This window comes from Drosophila obscura, unplaced genomic scaffold, assembly GCF_018151105.1.
Source record: "Drosophila obscura isolate BZ-5 IFL unplaced genomic scaffold, ASM1815110v1 contig_179, whole genome shotgun sequence".
NCBI lineage: Eukaryota > Metazoa > Arthropoda > Insecta > Diptera > Drosophilidae > Drosophila > Drosophila obscura.
The window spans coordinates 7129712-7149065 of NW_024542766.1; the positions used below are offsets into that span (position 1 = coordinate 7129712).

The following is a 19354-nucleotide window of genomic DNA, read 5'->3' on the forward strand; positions in this document are numbered from 1 at the left end:
AATTTATTATGATGTCATGTCAGTTTTTCTAAAATTAAACGCAAAAGCTTCTGCTGCTGCTTCTGCTTCAGCCACTGCTACTATGCCTATCACTACTTCGATGTTAAAGGAAATAATCGTACAAATCATACGCTTTAATCTCTTTTATTCCTCGTTTCTTTTTCTTGGGGTTTCGATTTTCATTTGTAGCGAAATCTCTTTTTTTTTTCCTTCTTCTTTTTAGCGACAGAACAAGTTTTGAAAATGCCATAAAACTCTTAAGTATGTCTCTTCTTCTCAAGTGAAAATCTGTAGAAAGTTGAAACAATTGTCGGAGACAGTAGTGGCAGTGCAACAAAATGGCAATTAATTTGTTGTAAGATTTAACAGACGCGACAAAACAAGAAGACAACTTCAATTCACGAATGAAAGTGAGGCCAGGCCATGAATTTCGTGATTGTTATACTTTCAAAAGGTTTGTCTTTAGTTTGGCTTGTAAAAATAATGAAAATAATGATACAAATTAATGGAAATTAAGAGCGTAGTCTTGTCAGAGATCTCTGTCGTCTTGCCACATTGTAAACGGTTTCACACTCCACTTCCCTTTATTTTGACTATTTTTAGGCAATTTTTTTTTTGTTTCGCCAATAAGTTGTCGAAGTCTTTGCCCCTTTCCACCTCCTTCTTCTCTTATCTCCTCCTCTTTCTTTTCTCTCTCTCTCTCCATATTTCTCCACTTTTGGTTTCGCTTCACAAAAAACCCGCAATTTGCTTTGCACTAATAATCATCTTTCGGTCTTTCTCGTGCGTCTCTTTACAATCATATTAATTTTCTTTTATGATTACTACTCGAACATATATTTTTTTTGGCCAATATTTTCACATATATTTTGAAATTCTTTATTGACTTTTGATTTTTTGTTTGTTTGGATATTTTTGTGGTTATTTTCTGTGTCAATTTTTTTGTGGGCCATGTCTTATTGTTGTTAAAAAATCAATTGTAAGGGCAAATATCGCTGACCCAATATCTCACGAGTATATCGTACGATTACTTTACTTACTTTCGTTGGATCTTCATCTTCGTTTTTGTAGTTGTATTTTTTTATGCAATGGAAGCACAAAAATTGTATTAATATGTTGCAATTTATTATGCTTGCTGTGGAACTTAAACTGGAATTGAGGTTTCGAGTTTAAAACCCTAATTTAATGAGGAGGATGGGAACAAAACATGTGTTCCGCTTACAGCTGATGAAGCACTTCTTAAGGCATGAAACCAACGAATTTTCTACATTTATTTAACCCCAAATTTCTGGATACAATTAAAAGTATTTCTTTGAAGTCTCTTTAATGTCTTGTAGTGTATAAAAACAACAATTGCTCAACTTGTAGTGTAAAAACGCCCCAGTTAATCCTTGCGTACATCAATCACACGCTCCATGATTTTATCCATCTCGATCACATAGACTGTGGCGCCCCAACCAGTTGTGATATTCCTATCGAAGGAATGTGTCAGCGTCTGCGACATTGTTTCAAAAAGTTCCTCGGGCTCTAAATTTGGTGTCCAGAGAGTTTCGCACATTCCATGCATCTGTTTGTCGCAATTACCACAAAACACAAAGGAATCCCTTTTAGTGGGCGCTCCAATAAGATCAATGCTGCAAATATACGGATTCAGGCTATACGGATTGACGGCTGCAACAACGGCCTGCACGTGGTAGGGCCCAAAGCGATATTCGTAGAGCAGATTCGACAGCATGGTGGTAAATGCCTCGGGTGACATATCACGATTCTCCTTAATTTCGTACAAATTTTGACGGTAGTGTATACGATCCCACACTGTATTGACATCGGCGACGAATCCAGTCAGACCCACAAACATGCGGGGTCCCACCTGGAAGACCTTCTTGAAATCACCGGCAATCCTCTGTCCAGGGGCAGAGGCGTCACCAAGGTGATGATCTGTGGCAATGGCCACGCAACCAATGCCCTGCATTGCCAGAACACAGCCACCGATCGACATTTTATTTCAACTAGAACTTGGAAAATCTTAAAAAATATCTGCCTCAACAACAATTTGATAGAAAAAACTTACAGGAAATATTTACTGGATTTGAGAAAATATTTTCATTGCCACAGATATGTCATAGCTTACTTTATTCAAAGCAAAAAGGCACAGAGTTTACTTTGTACAAAAACTACCCCGATCTCTCTCTCTCTCAGGCACAATTCCCATGAGTATTTATCACTCCAATGGTCAGAGAATCTCATTCGCATTTAATTACTTCACACCACATCGAAAGTAGGAGCCTCCGTTTGAAGATTCCCCAAATATAAACAATGACCGCATAAATAGCATAACAATTCCAAAGAGAGAGAGAGCGAGATGAGGTGGGGCCCCCGTCTAGACATATAAACATTTGTGGGGCTACAAAAATTAAGTAAATTAAGTAAAGAAAAAAACTGGGGCTGGGCCTAGTCAAAATAAAAATGAATATAAAATGCCTCAACACGCAAAGTGCAAAAAGTAAAACCAAGAATTAATGGTTGAAAAAAGCAGAAAGATATAAAGAGAGCGAAGAAAATTAACGCATTATACGATAATTAAAACCGAAAAGAGGAAAAATAATTTACGCATAAACGAAGTGGATTAAATTTTTAATCAAATTAAGAAAAAGTACTTTTGGGCTAATGAAATTTTTCGCTTGTTGGGATAGACTCAGGTGGGATTTACTATATTTATTAAATGCAATTAGTCAATGTATAATTTACAAGTTCATTTACCACGAAACGATGAAAAGGAAAACTTGTTCAGGCAGTCACTTCAAAAGTACAAGCCAATTATAAAAAAAGGCTTTACATGTTCACTAAAGTAACAAATGCCTCTCCCCCGCTCCTCTCTGTCTCAGGGGACTACCAACGACCAACACACAGAATATAATTAAAATAAAAGCGTGGTAGTGAAAAAATATAATAAAGAAAAAAAGGTGTAAAGCTTGTGCATGAAAACGAAATTGAAATGTGGCATCAGCACGCGAACTATGTATTTTTTACACCAAATGCTGCTGCTGCTGCTGCGTACATTTCTCAGTAAGTTTTCTCTATTTTTTCTACCAACTTGTCTGCTGTGTAGGGTGCAACAAATTATGGGTGTGTGATGTGGTAGATGGGAGAGAAACGTGATTTTAATCTTATTATAAAGAACTTTATTTGGCATTAAATTGAAAGAAAAGCCAACAATTTAATACTTAAATAAAAGTGAACATATTAGCATAAAATATTTTAAAAAAATATATAAATACACCAGAAACTTTTCCAAGTGGCTTCTTGAAGAGCATGTAAAAAAACTATGTAGCTAATTCGCACAAAAGATGACCGACTGGGGGTTCATCACTCCTGGTTCAAAGCTCTGCCTGGTCACATCCCTAAAGTCCCTCACACGCTGTAAAAGAGTTCACTCAACCTGATAATGTTGGCCTGGCCAAGTGCCACATAAAGTACGACGTAAAGTAGTTGTTGCTGCTGCTAGTGTTGCTGCTGTTGCTGATGCAGACACTCAGTGACATATGTTTTGCGAAAACTCATTCGAGAGTCATAAGAACGAACGAACATTTCATTTCATTTCACTTCATTCAATAGACAACGTCATTCAGAGCTTACATTGATTCAAACGAGCATCAGGTGGAGGTGGAGGAGGAGGGTAAACTTATCTATCCATATGATGCAGACACACACTCCTACATTAATGGAGATACACAAGGGAGGGAGAGAGAGAACGAGAGATACGTAGCTGTCAGTTACTTCAATGATGAAGTCATTTGCACCGACGTTCAATGACTCGCATTGGAGGAATACACGCGTGCGGGTTGAGAAATATAAAATATATACATATATACAGCATATAGATACATTTATCATCCAACGTATCGTATCTTTCATCTCCGTTTCACTCGCTAACTCTTTATAGGGGGGATTTTATTGCATTGCACGAACATTTTTTTGCATTTGGCATAAACCTTTACGTATTTGGCGAAACTCATCAGAAATCAACGGATTGCCGTCGGGGGGATGGATGGCTGGAAAAATAAATATTCAAATTGAATTTTGCATTAAAGCAAATTACGTTAGACTCTTTTTGGCTTTGTTTTCTGCGTTTGCCATAAAAACATTTAATTGCTTGTTGAGTAAGAATATTAATTATTTATTACTTGTGACGACCGCATGCAGCTTCAGGCGCTTGAAGCGCAATAAATTCTCTCTCTGTTTGGACAACAAAGAACATTTTTATGTTCGACCGCTTTTCCGTATATCGCTTTTCCAAGTGAAAATGGAAAATAAATAAAATATTGAGTAAATTCTCCTTTGTTGAAAATCAATCAAGCCTTTCCAATGCAATGCAAAATGGAAATGGAAGGGAAATTTATTCTTTGCACAAGTGTTGAAACTATGCGGAATCGTTAAGATTTGTGAATGGGTTTTGTGTGTTTTAATAGCCCCATAGTCCCTGGGGGGCAGGCTATCCTGAGGAATGTTTGGAAAACAGTCAGTAGGAAAAGTTTCCAAACCTTTAAGCTACGAAAACTCTTGCGTTGCATCTATAACCAAGTCGTTCGAGCAATTTACGCGAAGAAATACATGAAAAATACCATGAAAATTCAGAAATATATCAGACACAAGTGTAAATGGATTTTCGAAGTGTCTCTAAAAAAATAAAATCCATTCACCCAGAGCCGGAACTAAAAATGTACCAACATTTCATTCAAGTGCAACACTTCTCTATCGATTCTCATTCAACTGAAATGATATCTACGTGTGATGAAAAAATATATGGTTATATTTCTATTGCAAAAAAAATGTATACCAATTAAAATTCAACAATTTTTTTCAATTCCGCTTTTGTGTATTTTTCACATTCACAGAGAAGTGCTCTTGAAGAGTGCCAAAGCAATGATTTATTTATTCGTGCTTTGTTTGTGGCATTAAGAGCAATTAAAATATGCTCAAAAATAAAGTAAAATAGTATAAAAAAAAATACTATTACTAGTACACTTAAATATATATATGTATGTATAGTGTAGTATGTGCAGTGATTGTGGGGTAACTTTAATAGCAATCTCGAGAGAGAGACAGAGAGAGAGAGCGAGAACCGGACTTACAGCAGCTAGAAAAAACGTAACGTAAGCTTTATCCACTTTGGGGGCTGTGGATATCCCCCAACATGGCAACGGCACAAATGCGACACCAAATGCGATAAATTCTAATTGCGAGGCACGAGGCAGCCTCCAGCCGCCCGTCGACAGTCGACAGTCGCTTCCATTGAAAAGTCAGTCATTCAGATCGCACACATGGCGTATGCTTAGTCTCAGAGACTGGGAGTCGCCTCTCTTGACATATATGCCACCCCTTAGCCCGTCTCCTTGCCGCCTGCTCGTGACATAACATGTTTTGTGTCAATCATTTGCCAGATTCTGCAATAGTTTTCGTTTGTTGTTGAGTAATTGAATATAATGCACGGGACACGGGGGGTATGGAATGGTCCACCGTTTGATTGAAATCACTCAAGTGAGTCTCCCTCCCCAAAAACACTGAAACTGTGAAACTGTGTCAAAGCGCGAATCAAATGAAGCCAAAGTTTCGTGGTTTGAAATGGACTTGGTCCTCCCCTTTTTTTTTAATGATCTTTTCTTTTTGTTTGGGAGTCTCTGCATCAATCATTAGGAAGCAAGGGCCCTCGAGTGTTGGTAAAAGTTTATCTAAACTTTATCTTATCTAAACCTAAACGCCCAACAATTAGACGGAGTTTTTCCATCATTCGAGAGGTATGCTTTTCCTCCGCCTTTCCAGAGGCCTTTTCAGAGGTCGTTTGGGCATTTTGTAATCTTGCTTTTATTTGCTTTTGCATTTTTTGAAAGTCTTTGTGTCATTTACTTTTGTTTTAGCTTTGTTTTAATTTTTTTTTTTTTTTTGGAATGGTAAACGTTTTTTTATGTACAATATTGTTATATCATTTTACGGGCAGCAGCAAAAAATAAAATGTATTTGGTAATGTGTATATGGGGAAAAAATGCAGAAGAGGCATTGAAATATGAGCTTAGTAAGGTTTTAGCTGCTGAAAAAGGAAGAAATATTCCACACAACTACAGAGAAACATTCCTTCAAATAAATAGGAGTGAAGAAAAATGATAATAATAATATAACTATGGACTAGAAACCCTATAACGGACCCCATAACGTGCCGCAACGTGTGGCAGTATTTTTCTATCGTTCTTATCGCTTATGCCATTAGCACCGCGGTCACCTATCGAAGTACGAGAGCACATACCTTCCATTATCAAATAATTTCTATTTATTACACCGCCCCATAAACTTGCACTTGAAAAATAACCGAAAAGAAAAACAAAAGATAAAGAAACGACACAAAAGGCATTACATGCACAAAAAAACAAACACGAACCCATAAATAGTGATAGATATATAGATAGAGAGAGAAATAGAGGAGTAAAGAAGAACCACCGCTATGCTAGGTAAACACCTTGAATAATGAACGATAATGAATATATTACACGTCAGGGCTGGCGATCGGTCGAAAAAGTCAGAGACATGAAGACAGCTCTACGAGTAGCATGCCATTGCCTCCTCTCCTACCCATGATTGATGCCCCAAAGAGCAACCAAAAAGATAAAGAGGAAGTGGTAGGCCCAGACAGACCAGGCGCTTGAGGAACCAGAGATGGTAGCAAATTATTGGACTAATGGCAGCACTTAAATGCAGCAGCGGAAGCCTCTCAATAAAGTTATTGAACTTTACGACTGGCAAAAACGATACAGAAATGAGCAGAAAAAGATACAAAAATTTAAATTTAAACTTCAAAGTGCAACAACTGTGCAAATATTTGCTCCGATATATGGGTAAATATGTATATACAAGGGCTGCCCCGATATATGGAAGGTTCATTTATACAAAAAATTCCCCAACTTTTAACATTGATTTGCATGCAAACATCCGCCAAGAGAACCAGCTGTTTCTACAGATTTTATGACCTTCCTTTCCCAAAAAAAAATAAAAAATAAAAAAACACATCCAAAAATACAGTGAAAAGTACTATTTATCTGAACTTCTGTTTGCGTTGTTAATTCTAATGATTATGGGGTTGCTGCCTTATCGAGAAGTGTAGCATGCAAAAAAAATAAAAAATAAAAGAAGAAGGAAATATATTCCAAGAAAATGTCGGGCAAATTTACTTTTAATCATCATTCAATAAATGTTCGTTGAGGCTTTTGATCAGATAAGTGGGGTAGTTGGAGGTATATTCGAGGGAAATACAAAAATTACCGGATATATTTAGTTTGAAATACATTCGAATTTTGTTGAGCCATCTTCGAGGGGAAAACCAATTATAATTTGAGTGTTCCTTTGGGAAATATTAAAGATTGAAACTAGGGGCAAATGTAGGAAACTCCCTCAGAAATTTTCCGATGAAATCACCAAAACTTATTCCACTTTGGAATGTTAGTAATAATTTGTTTGTAAATGTAGGTTTTCCTCTGGAGATCTTTAAAGTCAAACATCTCTCCCACATTGAAACCACAATAAAGAGATTTGGCCGCTGCCGCAGTTGTCAATCTGTGGCTGTGGGTATTGCTCATATTACAATGAATATATACATACGTATGTAGATATATATCTGGAGATACACGTAAATATATATGCAGCATATATAAATGTTGTACAATATGTCAGTACACGCGAGTATCTGTATCTCCAGTAAACAAAGACCGCCTTCAAGTACAAAACAATGCATTACATCAACAGCTTCTGTGTAAAAACGTATTGTTGTTGTAAGAAATACTCGTATAAAACAAATATATATACTCGGCGTACTCGTACTCGTACTTTGTGCATATTTACGGGTGATTGCAGTCCGGCGGCGGCAGCAGCGGCATAACACCACTTGACACATCATATCATATGTACTCGTAAAAGACAATGATGACAAAAGACAATGGAATGACCAGGTCGCAAGTACCAGCTGTGTTTGTGTACTGTACCCTTTCTGTAAGAGTACTTACACTGCTATGCCCCTGAGCAAAGACTAAACAACTACTTTTGGTACATTGTACAATGTACCAAAGCAGATGTGGCATTGCACGTTTTTGTTAGAGCTTAAAGAGAAGTTTACCATGCAGAAAGCGAAATATTTCAAACATTAAAGGATCTTTAGGATCTTTATAAATATCTATATAGCTCTGTTCTCTGTATCCTTTTGGGATTACATCGACAAAACTTCCTAATCACTCGCCCAATGGCCTACTGCTCGTGTGTCCTTTCGCTTACGGGACATTTTTACAGTGAATTAACGTCAGCATTGGCAGCATTGGACGAAGGTACAATGGAATGAAACAGTGGTATAATTCGGAGAAGATTTTGAACGTAATCTAATAATTGTAAATTTCATTTGTTCATAGGACTTCGAACACATAAATTTCTGTCTCTTAGATATTTTTGTTATTATTTTAGAGAATGTTTTAATTGTTTTTTGGTAGAGTTTTCAAAGGGTGTTTTTCTGTCTCTCATGCATGGGAGCAATGAAAAGACCTGATGCCTCGGCTGTGTCTCTTTTTCTATGAAAATTAAACATACATATTTTATATATTTCTTGCATGATACTCATAAATGTTTTTCCCCCACTTTTAATTGCAGGTAAGCCAAGTGCAATATCTCATCATACAACTGGAAGCAGTACGAGTGCAACAAACTGGGTATTTCGTCATATCAAGTAAATAGTTTTTACTTTTTACTATCTGTAATACAAACAACTGCATCTCTATATATCACTCGGCTGGTGTGCCCGCACTTGAAGGTCAGACAAGGCCGTGTGACGTATATTTGTGTATGAATTTAATTTTAACAACTGCAAACATTTACATTTGTGTTTACGCTCCGGAACGGGTCTTTTGTTGTACTACTTATATTTTTTGTTTTGTTATCTACGAGTACTTGTGCAGACAGTAGTACTTTTTCCTCTAATTGGTTCTTTGGGGGGCGACACATGCGTTGCTCATAAAAGAAAATACAATTTGCAACGGCTGAGTGCCTGAGTCATGCCCGCCACCCTTCAAAGAGGCAGTGTCCCCCTGCCTGATAACTCTATGAATAGTTCAGCACCACATAATGATCGATTGTTTTTAATCTGAATCATAATACTCGCTCGCACTTGAATGCCTAGATTAGAACGTGTGGTGGTGTTGGCACATATGACGGAGATTGCCACGAGATGGCATCGAGATTGGGGGGTTGTTAGGCGACATACCATACTACATGGTGGAGCCTAAATCAAATCGTTGGTCTGGTTTAAGCAGTGATGTGATTCACTGTTTCATTGTAAACGTGGTTTAGTTTGAAACTAGTTTTTAAAAACTTTTGGCAATGGAAAGATTCGTTGAGGAGGCTCTGTTTTAGTTAAGTATTTTTCTTTTAAAAGTTGAGTTTTTATGCTGCATCAGCATTCAATCAAGAGTCTATAAAGGAACCAAAAGAGCCTTAATTAAAATAGAAACGAAAAATTACTTTTTTGGAGGTTTGAAAACTTATCGAAATAATAAGAAACGATTTAAGGTTGATCCTAGTCGGAACGCGATTTAAAACCGTAATAAATGAGCGATTTGGAAAATTGAATCCAACTTTAATCGATTCCAAAAATGGAAACACGCAAAGAACGAGCGGAAATTGAAATGCAGAGGAAGGAACCTTTTTATTTCTAATGATTTCCATTAGATAATCCAAAAAGCTCAATGAATCTTTACAGAGTAATAGCACAAAACCACAAAGAATCTCTAGAGAGGAGATACAGACACTCAAACTCACATAATACACAGCGACACGTGTAGATAATTGTTTCGTACCCTGTCCTATACATTTCTATATCACCAACAATCCGAATGAGTCACTCTGCATGAAAGTACCAATTTATATGACATTCCCTCATTTTAAGCACCATTTTTATCTAGACAGAAAAGACATCGAAACCGCCCAAATATTTCGCTTTTGTTTTGTTTTTTTTTTTTATCGCGTTACACACAAAACAAATTTCATTTTTAGTACACGATAATCATATCGCTTACGTGACTCAACCGAGAGACTAATTAATAATACATATGTGTACTTATAGATATGTATTATCTTTATATCTGTGAGTACCTTTGAAAGGGGGTGTGTGGCAGTTGGGTGGAGGCACTGTTCCAGTGCATGAGTCGACCTTTTGTTGTACATTTTTGCTACTTTGGTTGCCGGGTTAATGCGGCCATAATTCACACAAAGACTTTTTGCCGAAAAATGTGGGGGGCTCTGAAAAAAAAATATATAAACATGAGACATGTGTTTATTTATACCCTTTCAAAGGAGGGTATTATTGTTTTGAACAGATATATTTACAGCTAAGAGAGACTGAATCTCGGAGTAAGTATTTTTATGCTGCATCAGCATTCAATAAGAGTCTATAAAGGAACCAAAAGAGCCTTAAATTAAAATCAAAGAATGTTTAAAACTCCAAGCGATAGCTATATCATATACACATATGTATTCCCTAGAAACAATGACTCTTCAAGAGAATATCGAAATCTTCGGCTTAACAAAAACTAACCATACTTTCTTGCTATTTCTTTTGGAGTGAAAACCTTCACGTTCCGCATGGCATTTGCTAATGATATGCACACACAAAATTGTATTATATTTTGGCAATTGTTAATTACTATTTTGAGGCCATAAAGAGATCACTAATTAGTCCCAAAATATCTCTAGAGTCAATGCCTCAGAAACCCCTTATGTATAGCCAAAAACAAACTATAGTTTTCTTCAGTTTTTCCATTGAAATTGCGCTTTAATTTACATTGTCTGATGGCCTGGAAAATGCATTGCACGCTCAGACAATTCTCTCTTCTCTTCTTCTGACAAGAGGAAAATATTTGCCCAAGTTAAACAATTTGTTTTGGGAAGCAGGAAAAAAGTTTTGTTTTCCCCCCAAGCGACAGGTGTTGTCACTTGGGAGTTGGCTGATGAAAGGCCCCATGAAATGGTAAATTGTTTGTTATTTTTTTCCTTTGTTTCTCTGTGGTATTTGCAAAGTTTTAAGAGTACGGAGTTTGTGTATGACAAAAGAAAAATGGTGTAAAGAGAGGGATTATAGTACAGTTTCTAGAACAAGTTCTTGTAGGTTTTGAGGTAAATTAAAATGTGAAAAGTGATTGAAAAAAATATAGTTTTTGGCGTGCAATTATCTTGGGTTAAACAAAATTGATTTGAAGTTTAAAGCGCTTAGATTTAGTTAGCTGTAGTTTATTTAACTGGGAGCTAAATTTACCTGCCGACCAAAACTATTCATACAATTTTCAGACGAAGAATATATCTCTCATAATTAAAATTTAAATTCTCTTCCGTCTTTGTCTGAAATTCCCTTCGTAACTTTTCTTAGATTTGTTTACCCTTTAAATTTGCTTTGATTCCAACACCCACTCATTCCATCTCTCGTCTGGCTGGTACTTTCCTTTATGGATTGTGTGTGTATTTTCTTGTCGTTTTCTTTGGGTTTACTGAACTCCTTTATTCATTTCCCTTCTTGCAACATTATGCGCTTCCATGTGCTGCAAGAAGCAAACTCCTTTATTCGAAAAGGTATTTCAATACGTGCATTCGACTTTGACTTTACGAGGCAGCGAGCACTTCCACTTCCTCACTGCTGCTCTAGATTTTCGCTTTTCATGGGACCAAAACCAAAGAAGAAAACAAAAAACAAAAACACCCAACAGGGGAGGGAACTGCCACACACAAAGAGCGGACAGAAAATGTGACAATCCTTTCACATAAATTGTGTGCCCCCCATGTCCGCGTGGGCAAAGACTCGTACATATGTGTCCTCTTAGAATCCATTTATAAACAGAAGTTGTGGACAGAGTCCAATCTCCTGTATGCTTCTGTGCTTCTCCTGCGGGGCATTCAACAGACGACAACATTCCACTGCTGTGTGGGGTAAGAGTAGATCGCATTAAATTGCAGACGTGCCTTGGCGTTTTTTCGGACTGCAATTCAAAAAAAGAAAATCAAAAGCATTTCAATTTACAATTCCAGTCACGTACGACGGCAAGAGCAGCAGTAAAAAAAATAAAAAGAGAATAAAAGTAATAATTACGAAGAGTCCAAGCACCGGGGGGAACCGCTCCTTACCCCTCTCTTCATTCAACAGAAAAGCTTAGCTTAGTTTTAGATTTCGAAAATTAATTTGTTGTGCCTCCAAAAAAAGTCACCCAGGCGGATGTTTATGCAAATTTCAATTTGGAATTGTAGTTGCTTTTTTTTTTGTTTCAATGATATTTGTGACCTTTTTTTCGTAGAGTGCGGTGCGATGCGGGGGCGGGCACAATCTGAAACGGAAATTGCCTTGAAAATAGACTGAAAATTGAAAGTGAAATTGTATGCTTTCCCATTCAGCCGTAATATTACTCTTTTCTTTCGTTACTCCTCTCTCTTCTCTTGTGTCTCTCTATTATTCATTGATTTTTAGCCCCACTGCATGCACAGTGGCTTAGTGTTACGCTGTTCTCCCTTTCGCTGGTCTCACTGGTTTCAACGTCATTAGCGCCGACAATCAATTTCAGGGCACAATTAAAATGCAGTTAGGACAGGGTCGCAAACGGTGTTCATAGTCACGCAATGGTGCAAGGTCTTTATATAGAAAAAAGCAACGCAAAAGTGGGGGCAGCGCCTAGAATGTCCCCCGATGCAGGCAGCTCCGAGCACAACTTCTCCTCCCGGACAACAAGCAGCTCCAAGAACTCCTCCTCTTTCAGGACATGGTGTGGATAGGCTTCATCTATCCTTGTTGCATGCAACACAAATAAAACAGAAGCTTACACCACAGGACACTCAGGAAAAGGGGGAGACACCATAAATATTGCAATAAAAGATATGTCAGACGGCACTTTTTTAACTGGCAGAATATCCTACATTTAGCTGGATACGGAGGGTATAAGCATTGAGGGAATATAAATTAATTCAATTTAAGTTAAACTTGAAATAATTTTTAACGTTCTGAAGGTTTTTTTTTTTTATTACAGAAGTAAATGAGCCAAAAAAATATATAGAAGAAAATCTTTAAAATTTTCAGAGAGAATAGAATTTTATTTATTTGAAAATCGGAAATCCAAGTATTATTCCGATCATATCACAGGTCCATAAAGATATTTCACATGTTTCCGGTACTTAAAAGTATTTTTGTTATTTTCCTTTCATATCGCAAATCATAAAATTTCTGCACTTGCTTTTAGTGCCCACCAAAAAACAGTTATTAAAAAGTTTACATTGTGCACAAATATCCAAACATTTTATATTCATTTTTATAGCTGGCATATCTGAACAATGAACCCCATATACACACATATGTACATGTACGTTAGAGAGGGTATTTTGATCGCACGTTTTGGCTTCGGGTTGGCTTTGATGTTCTGCACGATGCAATTTATATTAATTCTACTGTAATTTTGCACCGGACTGCGCTTCGAAGGTCGTGTTTACTGAGGGCTCTCCACCAGGTAATCCTACTGTCGGATGTAATGACCTACCGTTGGACGGGGATTTAATGGGCATTAGTCAGGCGAATGGCCAACGGCGGGATTTGTCAAAGTACGAGCTTGAAAGGTTTTTCAATTGAAGAGGGCACCTTTGAAGGAGAGTTCTCCCTGTATTATTGACCGATGAATATTCGCACGCGGAAAGTACTGAATGTGATAATAGCACATTTGTGATATCAGCGAGATAGAAAACTTTGTTTACATTAGTGGATCGCCAGTCTGAACTTTATAGATTAAGCATATAGAAAAATACTGTCGCCCCCAGTCACTGATAAAATCACTCTGAGGCTCCTCTGACCGACTTGTGTGTGTTAAGGGCTGATAAGAGCCCACCACTTTTGGAGCTGGGCATTTTATTGGGGTTTAATTATAGTCAGCAGGCACAATCTGGCATAATAATTGTTTGTACAAATTTCGATTTCGGGGTTATCAATGACGGAACTAGACGACATTTCACGTTAGATTCGTACGTGATTGATTTTGTGGTTTTTTGGTACGTTGATCTTTTGGCAATGAAACGAGAGTTCATTCGTGGAATGAACATATGGTTGGATATTTTATTACATTTAATTTTATTTTGTGTTGTGTTCTGTGTTCTATTTTTGAGATAGTTTAGCGAAATATTTGGAATATTTTTGGCATATTTTGTACATGTATTTTTAGAATATTTTAAAGGATTTTTAGTATATTTTATTATATTTTTATCACATATTTCTGCATCCAAACACCACAGAAACTACCCTAATGAATCTATTATAAACCTATAGCTGACAGTAATTTACTCTTATGCAAACGAATATATCATCAGTAATTGATTGCTTTTTCTATTCTAAGAATTCTTGCACTCGCTTTGAGCAGAGTATTGTCCTCGTATCTTATCAACTTTTCCACTAAAACAAATTGGTAAACAAACGAACTTCCTTGAACTGTTTTCTTTACTCTCAGCGAACGAACGAATACTTTCTAGCCATGGACATGTTCCTCAGAAATGTAGGACACTTTCGAAGGTTCTTTTGTCACTTCAATGATTGCTTTCAATCATTAATTTGCGCCAGTATATTGTGCGAGTAGGATATCCCTAGATATTTGATATATTTTCCATGAGTTTCCGTTTTGGCGATTTTCCGCTTGGCCCACATTTATTGACACTTTAGTGTTTTTCCATTTATTCTCCCCGTACATTTTGCTGTAGTTTATTGACCAGGGTCAACGGAAGCCAACTGTCTGTCTGTCTGTCTGTCTCTCTCTGTCGCTGTCCATCCATCCCGTCTCTCATCAGCGGGGGGCAATATTGCGTCATCCTGAAAATTGCGCACCAGATTTTTTATGGCTTTTTTTTTTCGACTACTTAACGCGTTTAGTAATTTTGTGTGTTTTTTTGTTATCGTTGATTTTATAATGCATTCAAAGGGAATAAAAACCAGTAGCACTGCGCCTTGAAAATAAAAACAGAAATTGTGCTAAAATGAATGCAGGGGTTTCAGGGTTACCCCGCCCCAAATGGCTGACCTTTAGATATTTGCCACAGAATACGAATACCGGTAATAAATGCAAATTCCCTTGCTAGCAAAGCAGATGCCTTGCCATTACGCCGAGTACCTACTGCCTCGACTCGTAATCAACTGCAGTTTTTTGTAGGGCTAAAAGTTTTTGGGGCTTGTTTTTTGTTTTCTCATTTGGCCCAATGCCAGCGCACAAATGGTCTGTGTCACTGGGCCACAAGCCTGATGACGATGCCATGGGGAAAAACAAAGTCATTTTCCAAAGAAAAAGAAAAGTCCAAAAAAGTATGTAAAACGAAAGCACTGAACGGTTGGGGAGCTTCATTGAAAAAGTGCATGAAATTGATTGAATTTATATTGAAATTGAGTAAAAATGTAATGGAAAAATATAAAAGTAATGGAAAGTAATCAAATACAAGTTTACAAGTGAACTATTCTATTCTGTTTATGTGAGATGAGTAAGGTTTTGTCTGTAACATAAATTTTGCAGTGTTTGGCTATAATAATTACAATAATTGCTCTCCATATTCTGAGCTTTATACAAAAATATTCTCTCCAATTATCGCCTGAAAGAACATCCTGCTTTTCGATTCCAAACAATTTAATTTTCAATGGCCACATTCAGAGAGTGAAAAAACCCCCAATTATTGACAAAGTACGTATAAACATGAAAATCGTTTGTTCGGCCATGATTTCATTGATTTTTTTTCGCTCGTTTTTTTTTTTTTTTTGCCATGGAAATTCAGGCAACAGCAAAAAAAAAAAAGATCTCTTTCAAGTGCTATGGGAAATACCTGCAACACTGCCACAGCAGGGGGAATATTTTCCAACCCGTTCCCACCATTCATTTTGCGCTTAATTTGCAAAAAAAAAACATAAACATTAATTTCAGCACTACGGACACCCCATCGTTTTTTGGCCAAAAGTAATGTTGGCAGAGCGCACAGCTCAGCTCAGCGCCACGTCATAAATTTGGTTAGCAGCTCGAAACATTTTTTTACCCTGCCCAGCAACAATTCCATTTCGCGCGAGAGCAATGACGTTGTCAGCAGCTGTCGCTATCTATCTGTAGTATATAGTATCTTTATCTGTTGGATATCTGTATGTCAGCGCCCCCATGGCGTCAGCGGAATCTATCAATCCATCCATCTATCTATCTATCTATCTATCAGTTGTTGTATCCATCAGATACGACTCCTCTCCTTCAGTGCAGAACAATAAACATTTCGATTCGATTTGATTCGTTCGATTTGCTGGAATTTTTCACACTATAAAAATAAACGATTATTGCTGTTTGCCTTCGTTTTGTTGTTTGTTTCTATGTGTGTGTGTGTGTGTGTATGTGTGGGTGGGTGGGATGGAAAATATATAGTCAGTGATCGGTAGAACAATGGCAGAATCTCTGTCTCTCAGGTGAGAAACTGCAGTTGAGTTCATCAGACGAGTTTGGAATTACAGCTCATCCCGCGATATTTCCCCGAGAGATGATAATCAGCAGTGCATTATGATAGAATAATAAAAAGAACCCGCGCCGCACCGCCTTTAACCTCAGGCATAAGTCACGCTTCTGAGCTCTCTCTGGGTCTCCAGGTCTACAATCTCTGGTTCTTCCGCCATTGGGTCTCCTATGATGTCATCATCATCACATTTCACATTTCACTTCCTCTCTGCTCCACTGCGCCACTGTAATATTACGTTAAAAAAAAACATACAAACAAAAACAAGAAAAATTGTCAGCTTTACTTCTCGTTTGGCTCTCTTTTTATTATCGTCTCTGAAGCTGAAAGCTGAAACTGACATTTGACAGTGAAACACTTTCGTTTTAAATGCTTTCGTTGTAGTGGATGTTGGTTGTCGCCTGCCAACAAACGCGACGTCTACATCGCTTTTGGACACTGGCGATAACTTGAAAATGTTGTTGCTTCCATTGGGGGGCATCGGGCATGGGGGAGCCCATGGGTGTGTGCTGGAATACGACTATATATTTTATTTATGTGTATCTACAATGGAAACTCATTTATTACATTTGTGATAAGTTATAGAGGGAAGCCGGAGCTTCAGTTTACTTTTGCCCTTAGAAGCGGCAACACGAAATTTTTCATATACACTCCTTCATTTTTTTGTAAAGTAATTATTATAAAAGGTGGAAATGGAATGGAATGCCAAAATATTTATATGTGCTCTAAGCTTGTAGTTCGAATGTTTTCCTGAAACCATAAACAACTCAAAAGAAATACAAAATAAATTTCAAAAATGGTGTTTTTAAAATATCTACTAATGGTTTTCTCAATGTTTGCAATTTTTTTTCAATTTAGAGCTTTTATTTATTAAACATTTACCATAAAAGCTATCAATATTTTTCCTTACTTTTTCAAGTAAATTACATTTTTGTTATTGTTTTTAAAGAGGAGGAGCACATTTTCTAAAGATATTTTTAAAGATTTGTTTGCTACCTAAATATCTAATGATTATGGCAATAACATAAATCAAATAAGTTCCTACAGCTGAAGCTAGGAAAAGGTTACACATTTATTCATAGAAAACATATATTCCTGAAATAGTAGTGTTCCTTTCCTTTAAAAATGTGCAATGGTAAGCTCTTTCCCCTTGCCAAAAGTAGTTTCCTCGACAAAGCTTTAAATCAAAATGAAAAAGCCCCATAAAAGGAGTTGCAAAATTTTTTATAGCTTGCTTTTGGGCGGTGGCGCAACAATTTTTGTATGCCCAGCTCCTTGGGTCATTTGTTGCGCAATTTTATACTCAAGTTTTTTTGTTGTTTCTTTTGCTGCACTTTAGTTTTGATGGGAAATGTAGGTCAGGACTTGGCTGCAGCCTTTGATATTTTTGCTTTCATTTAAAGTGCTTTACGTTTTTGCAGCATTTCTGAGGAACAACCAACCATTTTTAATGATGACACTAACTTAACATGCAACCCCTCTGATTCCTCTGTCTCTCTCTCTCTCTTTCGTTACAGGCGGCCTTTAGAGCAGACGACTGACTTTTAGTGGGGCCTGATAATGCGGGTAAGTTGACACAATTAACCGTACTCTCGGTACTCCAAGTGCCAGGTGCCACCAGGTGCAATGGCACTCTGGAGGCGCAACCTCATTAACACTTCAGCGACACATCCTTCTCCATGAGAGATGTAGGGGAGAAACCAAAGCAACAGAAACAGAGCTAGAAAAATAATATGAAGGGGACGGAGGCTTCAAATTAGAGAACGACGTGATTGATACCCTTGGAAGTTATTTGTTCTTATTTTTTATTTCTGATATGATAGATCAATCGGTCCTGGATATCTGTATGTTATCTTTGTACTTTTAAATTACATACTATAGCCCTAATTTCAATATAATTAAATTAATTGAAATTGCTTCTTTGCGCTACAAACTAATGATACACAGCATAATACCCTCAAGTTAAGGGTATAAAAAGTTGTGGCGGTAATTAAGTTTGCACTCTTAATGACGAAGACGACGACGACGAAGACGACAACAAGCTGCTATCTGTCGCGAGAGTCGTATGTGAGAGCCGGAGTGATAGAGTGAGTCTGCGGCTCCTGTGGGTGAGTGATGGAGAGACCGCCTCCGCTGGCAGGTAGTTTATCGTCGTTGCAGAGCGGCCCTAATGAGTCGGCGGTGGGTGTGGGTGAGCTGTCGTCTAATGGCCACAAAGTTATATAATCAAATGAAAGATGAAGGCGTTCGCCCGTCCATGATGATAAACTTTCGTAATAAAATCTGTGAGAACTGTTCCGCTCTCTCTCTCTCTCTCTCTCTCCCCCTCCCCCTATCTCTGTGAGCACACTCTCTGTTAATTGGAGGATGTAAACCGAAGTACAGTTGACCCTGAAGTGCAATGTGAGCCACAGCTCGTTAAAGTTCCATTGCCTACATTCAAGGGTAAGCCTCCACCTCCTTGCTCTTTATGGTAACCTTTTCTTTCGAGTGGACGTCAGTATATAAAAATAAAAATAGTATTATTGCCAGGGGCCGCCAAAAGGCCATAGGTTTATTGATATAACCTCCCACGGGAAAAAAGGTCGTGACGTGCAAAGCTCTCATGCTAAAAATGGTCGAAAAGTTAAGCGAGCGAAAGAGAGATTGAGACAAGGAGAGATAGAGAGTGGGTGTTCGAACTGCATTGACAATTTTCTCTTCTTTTTTTATTTTGTGTGAAGTAAACTTCCCTTTAAAATGAGTTTCCATTGCTGCTGCTGCTGTTGCTGCTTGTTGGCTTCTACAACACTTGGCTTCA

General features: G+C 37.5%; 1 protein-coding gene and 1 long non-coding RNA gene across 2 annotated transcripts in view; one reads left to right on the forward strand and one right to left on the reverse strand.

Moving 5' to 3' along the window:
* The window catches only part of LOC121403972, a 36116-nt gene extending 18007 nt beyond the window's left edge, over positions 1-18109 (forward strand). The window contains exons 3-4 of the long non-coding RNA XR_005967613.1: positions 8677-8752; positions 18072-18109. This is a non-coding gene — a long non-coding RNA (uncharacterized LOC121403972). The remainder of the gene's footprint in view (positions 1-8676; positions 8753-18071) is intronic.
* LOC111076877 (proteasome subunit beta type-3-like) lies at positions 1252-2137 on the reverse strand. The gene is made up of 2 exons (XM_022370901.2): positions 2072-2137; positions 1252-2009 (listed from the first exon to the last, which is right to left on the reverse strand). Exon 2 carries the CDS (start codon positions 1997-1999, stop codon positions 1385-1387), a length of 615 nt encoding a protein of 204 aa, XP_022226593.1. The 5' UTR covers positions 2000-2009; positions 2072-2137; the 3' UTR covers positions 1252-1384.
* Positions 18110-19354: the final 1245 nt, after the last annotated feature.